The following is a 19,265-nucleotide window of genomic DNA, read 5'->3' on the forward strand; positions in this document are numbered from 1 at the left end:
ATTTACAGCTTTCAGTATTTTAGAATGACCCATAGAAATAAAGCAAAAAAAATTGGCTGTAAAGGTTAGAGATGATCTACCTAGGCTGGTTGCTATAAAGAAAATTATTCAGAAGTAAATATTGATATCAAAGGTGTTAGTATTTATTTCTCTTTAGATCCCTCTCTAATAATTATTTCTCTCCCACATTCAAATCCCCTTTTAAATTTATTCATTAATCATTTTAGAATTTATAGTAATAGTTTCAGAAAACACAGTGATTTTAATCAAGAAATATATCCCAATGTCTAGCTGACATGGTTTTTATACATCCCACTGCCGAGATACTTGGTTAATTTATTTGGCTTTTTTTTTTTTTTGCGGTACGCGGGCCTCTCACTGTTGTGGCCTCTCCCGTTGCGGAGCACAGGCTCCGCACGCGCAGGCTTAGCGGCCATGGCTCATGGGCCCAGCCGCTCTGCGGCATGTGGGATCTTCCCGGACCGGGGCACGAACTCGTGTCCCCTGCATCGGCAGGCGGACTCTCAACCACTGCGCCACCAGGGAAGCCCCTGAGATACTTGGTTAATTTAAAACGATTCATAATGCAGTTCTCAGAATTAAAAAATTTTTATCACAAATGTTGATCTAAATTTTGGCACCACATTTACATAAACAACTTTTCATTAAAACCATACCTAAGTATTTGCCTTGTAATAAATTACCATGTCCCTCTGGTATAGAATATTCAATATCTTGTGTTTCCTTTTTCTTTCATTCATTTATTCAATAAACATTTATTAAGCACAACTGTATCTACATATACCACATAGTATCTAGCAATATATATAAGGCATATAAGAATGCAGTCAACTTAGAGCTAGAGACTAATAAGGGAAATAAGACATTTTCATTATTACCTCCAATTGCGTAGACCATCCCTCCCAGAACTGCTACTCCCAGTCCACATCGAGCCTGATGAAGTGAAGACACAGTGGTCCAGTACTGGCTAAAGGTGTCAAAACGTTCTACACAACTGAGGGCTCTACTATCGCTCCAACGACCCCCCTGCAACCGAGTATATCCACCTGAATAAAGGAAGGAAAGGAGGTACACAGCAAATCCCTTACTGCTAAATATGGAAATGGTAGTAACAAGAAAAATCTAGCCCTCTATATCTAGACATTCAATATAACTACTGTATAGTAAGTAATAAGTGCTTTAGAGTCTGCCATATATACATCTATTATTCTTAAATGTGCCAGGTCCTGAAAGATTATGGCTTAAATGCAATGAGGTCAACCACAATGTTCTACCACCTGGTCTTGGTTATAATCAAATGTTAGATAAAACATAAATCTAGGAACTGGTTATCTCTCTAGTTAGGAAGTTTCATTGTGATTTCTATTAATGTCTTTTTCAGTTAAATATAGTGAGTTGGGGCTTCCCTGGTGGCGCAGTGGTTCAGAATCCGCCTGCCAATGCAGGGGACACGGGTTCGAGCCCTGTCCCAGGAAGATCCCATGTGCCACAGAGCAACTAAGCCCGTGCACCACAACTACTGAGCCTGAGCTCTAGAGCCCGCAAGCCACAACTACTGAGCCCACATGCCACAACTACTGAAGCCCACGCGCCTAGAGCTGGGCTCTGCAATAGGAGAAGCCATGACAGTGAGAAGCCAGCGCACTGCAACGAAGAGTAGCCCCCGCTCACCACAACTATAGAAAGCCCACGCACAGCAACGAAGACCCAACACAGCCAAAAAGTAAATTAATTAATTAATAATAAAAAAATAGTGAGTTGAAATCCTTGTTTGACTGCACATCCCATCATTAAAAAAGTTTAGCAAGCACTCAAAAATTACACATTTATGTATTATAGTATATATAAAATTATACAATGACATACTTACTAAAAATTATACTATACATAAAGTTTTTGTATATAATAAATTATATTATGTATATAAATCTGGACAGTCTGTTGACATATATATCAAATATTGATAAGGTTTAATCCTTTTTTTAAAAAAAAATGGAGGAAATTCTCTGGCGGCCAGTGGTTCTGACGTGGCACTTTCACTGCTGTGGCCCGGGTTCAATCCCTGGTCGGGGAACTAAGATCCTGCAAGCTGCGTGGGGTGGCCAAAAAACTACACAACACTACACTACACTACACTAAAATAAAATAAAATAAAAATGGAAAGGTTCATACGATATTCCTATCGGTTATCCTGCATATCCACACTTTGGAGACCACTAGTTTCTATCACCCCTAATGACCATCTAAGACGCTGTGAATAGTTAAAATGTGTGAGATTTATTTTCCTATTTCTCACAAGAATTCAAATATTTAATTTTTAAAGCAGTATATCTTAGGCAGTTATTTGATAATAATTGGGTATATAAGAACCCAAAGATTTAAATCACAGAATAACAGATGTCAAATAAATAGCTATTTATTCTTAGATATGTCCACTGTACTATATAAATACAATTTCTAAATCTGTAGCCTGTATGTGAAATTAAATATGCCTATCTGACATACCTGCACATTCTGACATGTATGATAACAACAAAAATTTCAAAGGTTTTTATCCTGAAAATAAAGATAATTTCTATTACTTTTTAAAAGGTTCTCACCTACTGCATACAGGTACTTTCTTGCTTTCTTCCGAGGTCGAACCTTAGATGTCTGCAGAAAGCTAGAAAATTTGTTCTCTTTGGGAGATTTGCACACCTCACAGTACTCTTTCAAAAGTGTTTGCAATGCAACACGAAGATTAAAATCGGATATTCCTAAAGCAATGTTGAAAAAGACAATGTTTTAATCAATTTTTAAATAATATTGAAAAGACATGTTTCCATGAAAATAAAATACATTTAACAATCAAAAAATGAAAACTCATCATCAAACGATGGAGTATGTTTCCAACAATACCAAGTATTATTTTTCTCACTGCTACTAAAGAATATATACTTTCCTTAAATCAAAGATTGTTTTAAAAAACATGCTTCAGGGGCTTCCCTGGTGGCGCAGTGGTTGAGAGTCCGCCTGCCGATGCAGGGGACACAGGTTCGTGCCCCGGTCCGGGAAGATCCCACATGCCACGGAGCGGCTGGGCCCGGGAGCCATGGCCGCTGAGCCTGCGCGTCCGGAGCCTGTGCTCCGCAACGGGAGAGGTCACAACAGTGAGAGGCCCGCGTACCGCAAAAAAAAAAAAAAAAAAAAAGTGTTCAGGAATTTCATACAGGAAAAATTTCCCAAAATGAAATTAAAATTGAACCTTTAAAAGGAAAGGGCGGGGACGTCCCTGTCAGTCCAGTGGTTGGGACTCCACATGTGGGAGCATGGCTTTGATCCCTGGTTGGGGAGCTAGGATCCCGCAAGCTGCAAGGCTCGGCCAAAAAAAAAACAAAAAGGAAAGGGTATATGATATAGTCTAAGGAAAAATGGCAAACTTTAACACAAATCAAGAATAATGGAAGATAATTCTTTAGGCATCTAAGCAGAAAGAGCAAGTCATAAAAAAAAAAAAAAGAAAACCATGCCTTACAAACTTGGGGTGGGCTGGGGGAATCATCATAAATTAAGAATATTATGCCCACCCAAATTTCTGTTAAATTAAAAAGCAACAGGGCTTCCCTGGTGGCGCAGTGGTTGAGAGTCCGCCTGCCGATGCAGGGGACACGGGTTCGTTCTCCGGTCTGGGAAGATCCCACATGCCGCGGAGCGGCTGGGTCCGTGCGCCATGGCAGCTGAGCCTGCGCATCCGGAGCCTGTGCTCCGCAACGGGAGAGGCCACAGAAGTGAGAAGCCCGCGTACCGCAAAAAAAAAAAAAAAAAAAAAAAAAAAAGCAACAGGCAGAACTTCTCAGATGTGAGAAAAAAAAATCAGGAAATAACATTTATCATGAGCCTTCCTTGAAAAAAATACTTAGTGATGAAATCCAACCAACCAAATGATGAATCAAAACAGAAAGCTCAGGGAATTCCTTGGCTGTCCAGTGGTTAGGACTCGGTGCTTTCACTGCTGTGGCCTGGGTTCAATCCCTGGTCGAGGAACTAAGATCCCACAAGCCCTGCTGCGCCGCCAAAAAAAAAAAAAAAAGGTCAGGACTAAAAAGACTATCGTTAAAAAACTGGGAGAGAGCATTAAATCCACTTAAATACAGAACAAAAGCACAGAGCTAGGGGAATCATGATTGAAAAAAATCTATGTAAAGGCTGTGTAAACCTTGAGGGGGGTAGGGAGAAAAATAACAATGCTAGTTACCTCATTTTTCTTAGCAGAGAGTCTAAACTTTAAAATTGAAACACAAAATGAAACTATGGTTTCACCTTTTAATGATTTTCATCTTTTGTTTTTAACTCTACAAAAACTTTTAGAATGAGTATTTCTTGAGATAAACATTTATCTGAAATTAGTTATTACTTTAGTTTCTTCTTTGTTAATTTTTAGTGAGATTTAAATACATTTTTGTAGTATAAATAGTATGATAGAATGATTCTTATTCTTATAAATTTTTTTTTCTATCTATCCATGCAACCATACATCTACCTATCATCCATCCTCCTATAGAATGATGTTTAATGAATGTTAATTATAACTGGCTATTTCTGGGTGATGGACTTGGGTGATTTGTTGGTTTTTTAATACTTTATTACCTAAACTTTTTATAAGAGTATGTACCATTTTTTTTTTTTTTTTTTTTTTTTTTTTTGCGGTATGCGGGCCTCTCACTGTTGTGGCCTCTCCCGTTGCGGAGCACAGGCTCCGGACGCGCAGGCCCAGCGGCCATGGCCCACGGGCCCAGCCGCTCCGCGGCATATGGGATCCTCCCAGACCGGGGCACGAACCCGTATCCCCTGCATCGGCAGGCGGACTCTCAACCACTGCGCCACCAGGGAGGCCCGAGTATGTACCATTTTTAAAAAGTAAAATCATTCTCTAAAATGCAAGAAAAATATGTTATCATATACTAACAATATTAAATTGCCTGAATTATTCCTGTGGTAAATACAAAAAATATACACCAGGGGGAAAATCTACACATTTCACATAACATAATTTAACCATTTCAATTAAGTCTCTTGCTCCTTCACTGAATTTTGTGGTAGACTCTTATTATTTTTCTGTATAAATTGTCCATCTTTTCTCCAATATGATCAAAGAGATAAAGTTTCAAAAATAGTGAAAAATATTAAGGTTACCTTTAAAAAAAATCCTCCATTTATTTCTCCCTCGCCTCCCTGCAGTTTTACTCTAGTAAAATATCTTTAGGTGCTAACTATTGGGCAGTGCAAGACTTAAACACTGTATTACAACACTAAAAAGCTGTAGGAAAACATGTCCCAATTCTAAGGAACTTTCCTTTGCTCCTAGCAGAGGAACTTTCCTTTAGCACTCTGTATCTGCAGCACTTGGGAAAAGCCAACTCAATCATGAAAGCCTTTGTCCCACTCCTAAATTCTCACATGATACATGCAAAAATGTGTCTGGATAATTTCTCTCTTCTTGTTTTACCATTTAAATACAGTCAGTCTTCATTTTTTGTGGATTCCTTACTTGTGACTACATCTACTCACTAAAATGGATTTGCAACCCAAATCAACATTCACAGCACTTTGCTGGTAGTTCACAGACATGCCACAGAGTGGCAAAAAATTTGAATCACCTAACATGCATGTTCCCAGGTGAGACTGAAAGAGGTGACATTCTGCCTTCTTGCTTCAGCTCTCACTATAAACAAGTGTCCCCTTCACACTCTATTTAGTGTCATGGTTTTCACACTTTTGTGTTTTTTGCTGGTTTTTTCACTGTTTAAAATAGCCCCCAAGCATACTGCTAAAGTGCTGTCTAGTGTTTGTAAGTGCAAGAAGGCTGTGATGTGCCTTACAGAGAAAATACATGTGTTAGGCTTCATTCAGGCTTGAGTTATAGTGCTGTTGGCCATGAGTTTAATGAACCAACAACATATAATATTAAATGAGGTAGTTCTGACAGACACACACATAAAACAAAGTTATGTATTGATCAGCTGACAAAAATGTTGTAACCAGAGGCTTGTAAGAACTTACCCTGTATTTCCCTAGGAACAATGGCTCAGTATTCGCCAATTCAGTGTTCTTGGCAAATTTATAGAGGATAACTACCGTGAATAATGAGAACTGACGATATATGAATAATGAGAATTAACTGCATATACATTAATACAAGATATCACTCAGAAAAACCTACAAAATTCTGTTAACACTGTTAAGAATGGGAAAAAACTAAAAATCCACATTAAATATAATTCCTTCACAGAATTACAACTTTAATGCTAATATTGTATTTAATTCATAATAAAATATTTGTAATTCAGTCACATCCTAAATCTTCAGTGCATGACAAGAGCAAAACCTTCAAATCTTGAAACCAGGTCCAAAGTAGTTTTTTAAAAATAAATTTAGCTATCATTTTTCCAATATAAAGATAAATTTATTTTATACTATGGTGAAAAGTATTTTCAAAGTTTAGACCCTAAATATATTCAAAGGCTACATAGAAGCTATATTATATCAATATACAATTCATTTTATAATGAGAGGAGTTACAAGATTTATTGAGTTTTGGTTTTGTGTTTAGCATATATGTTTTCCTCAAATGCTGGGTTTTGGTGAATTTTTCAGTGGCAAGAAGAAATCTTACAGTAAAATAATTAGTACTGCTAAAAATAGCACTAGTATTTTAACTCTTGTCAGTAATTTTATCTCCCTTGGTACTTAATCTCAAGAAAGTATTTAAAGATTTGACTAAAATAATGGGTAGAAATACTGAAATACTGGGACTTCCCTGAAGGTGCAGTGGTTAAGATTCCACGCTCAATGCAGGGAGCACAGGTTCGATCCCTGGTCGGGGAACTAAGACCCCACATGACGCGTGGTGTGGCCAAAAACTTTAAAAAAAAAAAAAAAAGAAAGAAAGAAAGAAAAAAAAAAAAGAAATACTGAAATACTACTATCTACCCACAAAACACAGAAGTTGTATCTTGCATATAATAATCATTCAATAATGTCTGCTTATTGAACTGAAAAATGAAAACACTATCACATTTCAAACAGAGGAAAGGTCACTGGATAATTAACTGACTAACTTAACATGGAACAAAAAAATTACCTTCTATATACTTTAAAAGCCTCTGAGGAGGTAATAAAGGGAATCGAATTGGGTCTAGCACTTCCACCACATGTTTTCTTCTCTTTCCGAGATCTTTCAGAATCCACTGCATTGCAGCTAAGAAGACCTGGTATTCATCCTCGATGCTAAGCTCTTCACTTCGCAAAATTTTGATCAGCTGATCTTTTGTAAGTGCCAGGAACTCTTCCCCACTATGAACCTCCAAGAAATGGACATGAATGTAGTTTTCTGTAAATTCCAAAAGATCATGGCAGGCAATCTGCTCAGAGAACTGAAAGATCCCAATGCAGTTCAGTGGATCAATTTGTCCTTTCAGAAATTCACAGCAAAGATTAACAACTTCAGTCAACTGTAGCATGTCTGCTGCAACAATCAGCTCTTGGACATTATTCACTCCTATGTTCACTATACCTAGGGAAGTAAGGCAACAAAATAACCAATAAAATAAAATAAACATTTGACTTATATTCAAAGACCATTATATTCAGTACTTGATTCCACTGATAGCTTAGGCTTTGCCGAGTAGATACTAAGTATAAAGGCAACAAAGGACTTGTAGAAAGGTGCAGAACTTAAATGATAATGGTACCCCACATTCATGTAACACTTAACAATGAACCAGGCACAGCAGTAATTGCTTTATACATTCACTTAACCCTCGCTACAACCCCACATAATAGGGTTTTCTCCCCTTATTATTATTATTTTTAAATTAATTAATTAATTTATTTATTTTTGGCTGCATTGGGTCTTTGATGCTGTGCGCGGGCTTTCTAGTTGTACTGAGCGGAGGCTACTCTCTGTTGCAGTGCGCAGGCTTCTCATTGTGGTGGCTTCTCTTGCTGTGCAGCATGTGATCTAGGCGCGCAAGCTTCAGTAGTTGCAGCACGCGGGCTCAGTAGTTGTGGCTCGCAGGCTCTAGAGCACAGGCTCAGTAGTTGTGGTGCACCGGCTTAGTTGCTCTGCGGCATGTGGAATCTTCCCGGACCAGGGCTCGAACCTGTGTCCCCTGCATTGGCAGGCGGATTCTTAACCACTATGCTACCAGGGAAGTCCCCACTTTCATATATGTTTATAATGACTTTGGGAAGACATCAAAAACTCAATTATATTTAGAAGGGAAAAAAACCCACTGTAATTCTACCTAATAAGGATAAACTCTCCATTCAATCTTATACTTTCCCTTTATCCCTTTAAAACATTCAACGAAACTATGTGTCTAAAGTTTCTATTCCCAAATAGATTTATAAACTCTGTTGGGGCAAGGCTTGTCCTTTCTGTATTCCCAATGCCTAGCACACACTAGGTGCTCAAAAAATTTATTATATATGAATGAATGGCCAAAGACATTATGGTGAGAGGAAGACTATGGCTTGATGAATGCAAACAGGGGTTTTTTGAAAAGTATAGGAAATGGAATCCACCATGGGAATAAATGGTAGTGGCTGCAGAGAAAACTGAGATAAGACTTAATTGAATGAAATGAGAATTCACTACAAATTTGGAGAAGATAAGATCATGGGTTGTGATGGAAGGTAACTGAATGACTGCTACTGGATGAAACCAAGAGTTACTTGAAAGTACTAAAAAGAATGCCCTACAGCTTAATAAGGCTTTACAGATTATTAAAAGCACTTTTACAGCAACTAACTAACAACCCAATTGAAAAATTGGCAGAAGACCTAAATAGACATTTCTCCAAAGAAGACATACAGATAGCCATCAGGCACATGAAAAGATGCTCAACATTGCTAATTATTAGAGAAATGCAAATCAAAACTACAATGAGGTACCACCTCACACCAATCTGAATGGCCATCATAAAAAACTCTATAAATAACAAAGGTTGGAGAAGGTGTGGAGGAAAAGGAACCCTCCTACGCTGTTGGTGGGAATATAAGTTGGTGCAGCCACTATGGAAAACAGTATGCAGGTTCCTCAAAAAACTAAAAATAGAGTTGCCATATGATCCAGCAATTCCACTCCTGGGCATATATCGGGACAAACCTATAATTCAAAAAGATACAAGTACCCCTTTGTTCATGGCAGCACTATTCGCAATAGTCAAGACCTGAAAAGAACCTAAATGTCCACTGACAAATGAATGGATATATATACAATGGAATACTACTCATCATAAAAAAAAAAAAATGAAACAGGGGCTTCACTGGCAGTCCAGTGGTTAAGACTCTGTGCTTCCACTGCAAGGAGCCCGGGTTCAAGCCCTGGTCGTGGAACTAATATCCCTCATGCCTCGAGGCCAAAAATAAATAGATAAATAAATAAAAATTAAAAAGAATTTAAAAATTTCATTTGCAGCAACATGGATGGACCTACAGATTATCATACTCAGCCAGAAAGAGAAAGACATACCATATGATATCACTTACGCGTGAAATGTAAAATATGACACAAATGAACTTACCTACAAAACAGAAACAGACTCACAGACATAGAGAACAGACTTGTGGTTGCCAAGGGGGTGGGGGGTGGGGGAGGGAGGGATTGGGAGTTTGGGATTAGCAGATGCAAACTATTATATACAGAATGGAAAAACAAGGTCCTACTGTATAGCACAGGGAACTATCAATATCTGCTGTATGGCAGAAATTAACACAACATTGTAAATCAACTATACTTCAATAAAATTAAAAAATAAAAATAAAACAGTAAGCTACATGTAAAAGAATGAAATTAGAACATTTCCTAACACCATACACAAAAATAAACTCAAAATGGATTAAAGACTTAAATGTAAGGCCAGACACTATAAAACTCTTAGAGGAAAACATAGGCAGAACGCTCTATGACATAAATCACAGCAAGGTCCTTTTTGATCCACCTCCTAGAGAAATGGAAATAAAAACAAAAATAAACAAATGGGACCTAATGAATCTTAAAAGCTTTTGCACAGCAAAGGAAACCCGACACAAGACAAAAAGGCAACCCTCAGAATGGGAGAAAATATTTGCAAGCAAAGCAATTGACAAAGGATTAATCTCCAAAATATACAAGCAGCTCATGAAGCTCAATATCAAAAAAAACAAACAACCTAATCCAAAAATGGGCAGAAGACCTAAACAGACATTTCTCCAGAGAAGTTATACAGATTGCCAACAAACACATGAAAGGATGCTCAACATCACTAATCATTAGAGAAATGCAAATCAAAACCACAGTGAGGTATCACCTCACACTGCTCAGAATGGCCATCATCAAAAATCTACAAACAATAAATGCTGGAGAGGGTGTGGAAAAAAGGGAACCCTCTTGCACTGTTGGTGGGAATGTAAATTGATACAGCCACTATGGAGAACAGTATGGAGGTTCCTTATAAAACTAAAAACAGAACTACCATATGACCCAGCAATCCCACTACTGGGCATATACCCTGAGAAAACCATAATTCAAAAAGAGATATGTACCACAATGTTCATTGCAGCACTAGTTACAATAGCCAGGACATGGAAGCAACCTAAGTGTCCATCAACAAATGAATGGATAAAGAAGATGTGGCACATATATACAATGGAATATTACTCAGCCATAAAAGGAAACGAAATTGAGTTATTTGTAGTGAGGTGGATGGACCTAGAGTCTGTCATACAGAGTGAAGTAAGTCAGAAAGAGAAAAACAAATACCATATGCTAATACATATATATGGAATCTAAAAAAAAAAAAAAAGGTTCTGATGAACCTAGGTGCAGGACAGGAATAAAGACGCAGATGTAGAGAATGGACTCTTGAGGACACGGGGAGGGGGAAGGGTAAACTGGGACAAAGTGAGAGAGTAGCATTGACATATATACCCTACCAAATGTAAAATAGATAGCTGGTGGGAAGCAGCTGCATCTCACGGGGAGATCAGCTCAGGGCTTTGTGACCACCTAGAGGGGTGGGATAGGGAGGGTGGGAGGGAGACACAAGATGGAGGGGATATGGAGATATATGTATACATACAGCTGATTCACTTTGTTATACAGCAGAAACTAACACAACACTGTAAAGCAATTATACTCCAAAAAAGATGTTAAAAATAAATAAATAAAGTAAAATTCTAGCTCTACCCCAGCAGTATGACCTTCACCTTATGAAATCTAAATATACTTTCTGAGGGTTTAAGAAGAAAAAGTATTTTTACATTTATTAAAATTTATCTCATCTAACCTTCACATGAATTAAAAAGTGCTACTAACCCCAGTTTATGAATAAGGAGAATGAGGTTCTCACAAGCTCATATTTATTTTTTAAGTACCTACTTTACATTACCTATAAAACTCTGTAAAGGCACAGGACACACCTGTCTTGTTTACTATCATATCCCCAGTGCCTAGCTCAAAAAATATATTCACATATATATTGAAAGAATGAATGAATAATTGACTAAAGTTAAATGAAATGCTTTGTATCACACAGCTAGTTAGTGGCAGAGCTAGATCACAAGCCCAGGTCATTTGATTTTAAGTGAAGTGCGTAAAAATCTATGGTGAGAAGAATCTGTTAAGACCTATTAGAATTGTGAATGGTTAATAAAGAATGTCCAGAGGAGGACTTCCCTGGTGGTGCAGTGGTTGGGAATCCGCCTGCCAATGCAGGGGACACAGGTTCGAGCCCTGGTCCGGGAAGATCCCACATGCCACGGAGCAACTAAGCCCATGTGCCACAACTACTGAGCCTGCGCTCTAGAGCCCACAAGCCACAACTACTGAGCCCACATGCCACAGCTACTGAAGCCCGCACGCCTAGAGCCCGTGCTCCGCAACAAGAGAAGCCACCACAGTGAGAAGCCCGCGCACCGTGGTGAAGAGTGGCCCCCGCTCACCGCAACTAGAGAACAGCCTGTGCCAGCAAAGAAGACCCAACACAGCCAAAATTAATTAATTAATTGAAAAAAAAAAAAAAAAAAAAGAATGTCCAGAGGAGAGATTAATAACAGGTTTTGCTGCCCCATCCCCAAAAAGGAAATGCTATTACAATGAAGATCAAAGATCATGTTTTTAAAGAACTAATTGTATCAAAGAGTACAAAGTTCCCTGTCTAATAAATACCCAATATTCATTTTCATTTAATCCGTACTAACAGAACCTTGATTTTGTTGTGAGTGGCAGTTGTGCCCTGCTGAAAATTACATTTCTCATCCTCCCTTGCAGATGAGGGTGAATTTTTGACTGAGTTTGGCCAACTTGATACAGGCAGCAGTTATTGGGGAGAGCTACCAGAAAAGCTTAAAAAGGGATAGACTCTGCCGGCAGGTCCTTTTACCTTTTCCTCTTCTGCCTTCCACTGGCTAAAGTTCACTGATCATGAGATTAGAAGCTACAAGCTATAGATGATGGAGCAAAATGTTGGAAGAATAACGCGCTACTAATGACATCAAGAAGCCACTATACCAGCCTTGGGATGGCTTCTATGGATTCATTTTTGTTGGAAAAATAAACTCCTATCTTGTTATTTTATATCTTTTACTAGCGGCCAAATGTTGTTCTTTACTGTTAACCAATTTTACCTTAAATGTCAATATTCTACAATGTTATTATCCCCCAGATATGCTCAGTAGTTTTATTTCTCTAGGTTTTACCACTTTTTATTCCTTTGATGGAAGTGCTAATCATCAGCAATATGGAGATGATGCCATGAACATTCTCTTTCACTAGATATCTCTTGTTGCTACTGTCAGACAGCAGAGGCAGAATAAGCAACTTGTGGAATTTCTTCTGTTTTTATGTTGTTTGACACTAATTGCATTGGATTAATCTGTATTAATTTATACTTTGCAAATAAGAGAAGCAGGGGCATTTATGAAATAGTTTAATCAGCTCACATAAGTCACTTAGAAAAGTGAGGTCAAGAACCCCTCAATGTTAATCTGTACACTAGTCAATAGGCAGAGCTGCACTGCTTTCAGCAGATAAAAGATAATCATTTTTATTTTTTTTATTTTTTTAACATGTGATCATCATTTTTACAATCCCAAATTAAAAGCTATTTTCTGAAAATTTCCAAAAAGAAATATGAAACTACACAAAGAAAAGAAATCACCTTGGGACTTCAGTGGTGGCGCAGTGGTTAAGAATCTGCTTGCCAGTACGGGGACATGGGTTCAAGCCCTGGTTTCGTCATTTTCCAGGTTTAAATAACATGCTTTAAGTAAACAATACTTTATCAGGCCATATCCCACCAAGTAGTCCTTTAAGGAGAGCAAGGTATATTCTCAACACTAGAGTGTAAACAAACATAGTCTTTGTTTTCAAACATTTTTTCCTGATTATGAGAGTAATATATATTCACTACAGAAAAAAAACTTTAGGGACTTCCCTGGTAGCGCAGTGATTAAGAATCCACCTGTCAACAATGCAGGGGGGATGGGTTCGATCCCTGGTCCAAGAAGATCCCACATGACGCGGAGGAACTAAGCCTGTGCGCTCTAGAGCCCCCGAGCCACGACTACTGAAGCCCACGCGCCTAGAGCCCATGCTCCGCAACAAGAGAAGCCACCACAATGAGAAGCCCGTGCACCACAACGAAGAGTAGCTCCTGCTCCCCACAACTAGAGAAAGCCCGCGCACAGCAACGAAGACCGAATGCAGCTAAAAATAAATAAAAAATTAAATCTTTTTAAAAAACTAAAACAAAATAATTTTAAGGCAGAAAAGCATAAAAATGAAAATCACATTTTCCCATACACAGACATACACTTTTTTTTTTTTTTGGCTGCACTGCACGACTTGCGGGAAGTGTGGAGTCCTAAAGACAGGACCACCGGGAAACCCCTATATTAACATTAATACTTTAGTGTATCTTTTTCAAATCTTTTTTCCATGTATATTTATGTTACATATAAGACTTATATTTTACACTATGGTTTTTGTGTACATTTTATAATGTCATTAAAACTCTTCAAAAACATTTTAAAAATAAAAGTTTGTTTAAATTAATACATGCTGATTATAGACATTTTGAGGAAAAAACAAAAAAAGGGAAAAAAGAATCTTCCGTATTCCATCATTTAGAGATAAACACTTATAAATATTCTAGTCTCTTCCTGTGCACAAATACACAAATGAATTTTTTTTTTTTACAAAATTGGGGTGATATTTATATCCAGATTTATTTTTATTTATTTCTTTATTTTTTTGCGGTACGCGGGCCTCTCACTGTTGTGGCCTCTCCCATTGCGGAGCACAGCCTCCAGACGCGCAGGCTCAGCGGCCATGGCTCACGGGCCCAACCCCTCCACGGCATGTGGGATCTTCCCAGACCGGGGCACGAACCCATAGTCCCCTGCATTGGCAGGCGGACTCTCAACCACTGCGACACCAGAGAAGCCCTATATCCAGATTTTTTTTCACTTAAAATATTGCAAACATTCTTCCATGAGAATGTATATATGTGTGTGTGTGTGTGTACATATATACAAACATAATTTGTGAGAACTAAAAATTATTCCATTATATATACATGTACCATAATTTATTTAACCATATAACCTACTGAGGGACAATCAAACTGTATTCCATTATATACTATTATAAATAATGTTACAATAAATGTAAATATTTGCTTGTATCACTAATTAATTCCTTAGGATTCCCAGAAAAGGAATACTGGGTCAAAAGATATGAACTTTTTGTTTTGTTTTGATTTTTTTGGCCATGCCATGCAGCATTCAGGGATCTTAGTTCCCCGACCAGGGACTGAACCCGAGCCCCCTGCAGTGGAAGGCGAAGTCTTAACAACTGGACCACCAGGGAAGTCCCGATATGAACTTTTTGAAGGCTTATAATAACATATTGTTAAATCACTTTCTATATATTAGATCAAGTTATATTCCCATAGCAGAACATGAGTGATTGCATCATTCTTCACTCAAAGCTACAAGTTCACTTAACATACCTGTGTAAATGAAATCTAGAAGTATTTGAAAGATTCCAGCTTCAATTCCTAGAATCTGTACAACATCTTTTGAGGACTCTTTCATTCCTCCAGTGAACAAAGCTGCAAAGTAAGGACTACTGGCAGCCAAAACCAGCCGATGAACTTTGAAAGTTTCCTTTCCAACTTGCAGCTGCACATCACAGAAATGCTGTCCATTTCTCATTTTATTGATCTGGGCCAAGATGAGTTGAGCATGTTTATCTGATGAAAAAGGACTATCACCAGCCTTGGCACAGCCCTCATTAGCCATGATGATGCCAGATTAATTAAAAGGACTGTTGCCCATAATCTGGTCCTACCCTGAAAAAAAAAAATGAAAGAGACCAAACAATGTATTTTTGTGTTTAACATGTCTTCTATTCATACACGTATGAAACATTCCCTATCCTCAAGGAGCTTACAATCTATTTAGGGACATAAAACACATATGAAACAAATAAGGGCTAAATTGTGTGGTACTATTTCTAACAGGGTTTCAAAGAAGGGAATAAATAATGGGGCCTAAAATAATTAGATGGCGCTTCACAGCAGAAATGGAACCTGAACTGGACACTAAGTGACAGTGTATTAAGGTATGAGGAGAGGGCATAAACCCTTTTGGGTGGAGTAAAGAAAATGAAGAAAGGCACAAAGGTATAAAGATATTTTTGTACACTGCAGTAAGGAGGCACACATGGCAGCCAAATGAACTTTCAAAAAGCAATTGTGATCAGGCCAACTGTCTGCTTAAAATCCTTCAATATGTACACTTCCCTTAGCACACAAAGCCCTTCAAATTTCACCTCTACCTATCCAGTCCTACCTCCTATAATCCTCTTTGAACTTAATACTCCAACAAAACCTAACAATTTGCAGTTCTCTAAACACATCTCTTTCATGGCACCCTTCCCCCTCCTTTTCCTTCTGGATCTTTGTTATAAATCAAGACGGTTCAAACTTACTTTCCTCCAGGAAATCTTCCCTGTTCCTCTCTCCTCTGGGTTTGGTGCTCACCCTAACCTTACCTATTTTACAGTATATTATCACATTCTACCTTGTCAGACATTTTACCACCCTACTCCCTACACAGACACACAGACACACACAAACACACACACACTCTGAAAGTTCCCCGAACGACAACTCCTTAGGGACTATCTTTCATAGCTGTAGCACCAGTATCTAACATATCTTGTTTTCAAATGTTTGTGAAATAAATGAGCACAAAGAAAGAACAATAATTGCTTAGGTTGTTTTTGTTTAATTCTGGTAACTTTTCCACACATTATGCCAATTGTAATTCTCACAATAATTAACAGGCTGGAAGAAAAAGATATTGTTATTTGAAATAAGAGAATGAAACTGAAGCTCAGTTTCCCAAGGTCACAGAGTTAGTATAATGACAGAGTTAGTATAATGACAGTGCTGGTATTTGAACCCAGGTCTTCTTACTCTAAATCCTGGGGTTTTCCCATCATATCATGTGCATATAGAGAAGGAGCTCTGAAACCCAAGCACAGCAATTTAACATGAACATTTACAGGTTTATCGAGAATAAACATGACAATAGTCATGTTTCAGAACTGTTATCTGAGCTTTCAGGGGATGAGCTAAGAGGTAGCAAAGTCTTAGAAAACAGCCTTCCAGCTTTAACAATGAGAATCAAAGGGATAAATCCAAGTTACTTTTTGAATAAAGAAACCATGAGATCCAGTAATATAAGAGATATGGAGATGAAGCCCCGGGGAAATCTAAGATGACTAAGGTATTTAGGCATCAAGGAAAATTAGTAATAAGACTGACAGAAATGGTGTGACCTGATGTTAAAGAAAAGGGGGGGCTAAATTTATAGCATTCAGTCAAACTTATTAAAGTAAAAATAACTAAGCTGATTATCACGATTGTCTAGGAATTAACTTATTGAGAAATTTTATTGAAAAGTTCCGAGGTAGCTGCTAAAACTTCAAATTAGCATCAACATAAATGTCAACATACTACATTTAACTGGCATATAAAAGCAAAGAGTGTATTTGTCTCTACATAGAAATTTGACCTGCAGATATTATTAAACATGGCATGGCTGTCAGGCTTTCTTCTGTTTTAGATTTCTTCCTATCAGCATATTTTGGACCCCACTGGTTTGTTTAATTACAAGGTACCTCCTCTGCCCCCAACTTCAGGGCATCAAGCACAGCTACTGAAATAAAATGCTGCCTCCTGCTACAAAAACGTTACTGAATTATCCATCCACTCTGGCAGCCGACAGCAGAAATCCTACTCTATTACTACTGCGCTTCTTAGTAACTGCTGATACTATCCCACTGCCACTGGACTACTTCATTCCAAAAGGCGGCACGTGGTATGACCCTATTTCCAAAAGGAAAGAGCATAATTCAGGGACATCGCATACGGATGTAAGGGACGTGCCCCAAGAGGCACAAACTTGAAAGGCAGATTATTTAGGAAACGGTGGAGACGCCCAGAGGAAGTAAAGAGGACCTATGTTTAGTGGCCTCGAAGTCACTGCTGCGAGGATCTGGAAGCTGCTTCATTCATCAAAGCGTGTCAGAAAGAATCCCAGGACGAGCAAGCATCCAAAAAAATGAGGCTCTTTGTGCTTGACTTGGGGGCTGGACCTGGAGAGCTACCCTTAAGCTGCTGCGACACTAACGGCAGATAAACATTCCGGTGCTACCTAAACGGCGGGGAAGACATCTCAAATACTTCTGGTGACGACAGGGCCGGAGCTCGGCCTCGGATTCCCCAGTGGGGGCGGGGAGAAGAGAGGCAGGAAGGGACCGGACTAGGCGACGTTCCGGACGAAAACACTTCGATTATTAGAGGCACGCGTGAACGGCAGGAGGAAGCCGGTTCCAGAGGCTCCTCGCACTCTCCTCCTCAAGGGTCCCGAGAGCCGGAGAGAGCCGAGAAGGATATTCCCACTCCCATCATAGACGCCCCCGGGACGCAGGCCCTTCTTACCCGCCGCTTCCCCTTCCCGCTGGCGCCCGCTCAGGCTCTGCGTGCGCAGTCGCGATAAGCTAGCGCACAGACGGGGCGGGGAAAGCCCGGCGGGGTGACAAGGCGCGGGTGACTGGGCAGTGCGGACCGCGGAGGGTTGGAGGCAAGGCCCTGGCCGGCTGAGGGGGCCTCTCCGCTCCGCTGGCAGGGCGGGTCTGCGCGTGCGCACTGCTTTTTCGCTCACGGGGAGTGGCGGCTCTCGCTGTGACGCTGCTGCGGCGGTGGGCTCGTGCTTGATTCCTGGCGGGCAATGGCCTTTGGCCAGCTTAAGCTCCCGCCTTCTGGGGCTGGCCGGCTTGCCGTTTCCACGCCGCCTACCCTCTCTCGATTCTTGTGGCGTCTCAGGCAGCCAGCGAGCCTCAGTGCTAATGAAAGAGTCGGGATCTACTCTCCTCACACAGCCTATGACGCTGCTCCCCAGGAAGTCAACAACTGGCTGGCTAAACGGCTTGCAGTTTGCACCTCCAGGCGCATCCATCCTTCCAAAGCTCCTGACTGCCCTACGGAGGGAACACACAGAGTAGAATTAAATGTTACCCACAACCAAGATCTGGACAAAGTCATTTCTGCAGTGAAAGGAATTGCAGGTGTATATGTCACTTCTTTTTCTGCTAGGTACAATATATTTTCCTCTTTTTTGTGTGTATTAATTTGTAAGAATCTTTCTTACAAATTCTATAACACTGTTATTTAAGTTTACAACAAATCATTTTCCTAGGTCGGTTTACAAAGCAGCATACTTCTCATTTGCATGTGGGTCACTGAGGAGGAGAACTATGGGATTTTTTCAAAACAATAAAGATGGTGAGTAGCGCACACACAGACACACACAAAAACACCCCCACATCACCGCACCCCTCACGCAGGGCTGGGCGCTTCTCTATTCCTTACCATTCACTCAGATCACTTTGAGTCTCTGCCTGACTGAGCCCCGCACTATGAGTGGAGGCCTACTTTGAGTGAAGGGACAACTCAAACCGTCCAGTTATTTAAACTGTTGAACTTCATAATACGGCACATTTAAAAATGGCTTTCAAACTTTCGGACCCCAGCTCACAGTGAACAAAAACATTCTACATCAAACCGGATACCACATACCTACCACATAGATAGATATACACATCTGAAACAAAAATTTCACAAAACTCTTGTTGGGGAGGGGGAAAT

At 39.4% G+C, this 19,265-nt stretch overlaps 1 protein-coding gene across 2 annotated transcripts in view; it reads right to left on the reverse strand.

The window, feature by feature from the left end:
* Positions 1 to 15,348, reverse strand: part of IPP (intracisternal A particle-promoted polypeptide) — a gene marked incomplete at both ends in the record, with an annotated part of 31,605 nt that extends 16,257 nt beyond the window's left edge. Inside the window, 4 exons of one of the 2 annotated variants that reach the window (XM_079696456.1) lie at positions 900 to 1,067; positions 2,622 to 2,777; positions 7,142 to 7,573; positions 15,057 to 15,348. In XM_079696456.1, coding sequence (XP_079552582.1) covers positions 900 to 1,067; positions 2,622 to 2,777; positions 7,142 to 7,573; positions 15,057 to 15,348 — 1,048 coding nt within the window. Of the gene's footprint in view, positions 1 to 857; positions 1,068 to 2,621; positions 2,778 to 7,141; positions 7,574 to 15,056 lie in introns of both variants that reach the window. The other variant, XM_079696455.1, reaches the window with a different exon arrangement.
* Positions 15,349 to 19,265: the final 3,917 nt, after the last annotated feature.

Source organism: Hyperoodon ampullatus (genome assembly GCF_949752795.1).
Source record: "Hyperoodon ampullatus genome assembly, chromosome: 2".
In the NCBI taxonomy this organism is placed as follows: domain Eukaryota; kingdom Metazoa; phylum Chordata; class Mammalia; order Artiodactyla; family Ziphiidae; genus Hyperoodon; species Hyperoodon ampullatus.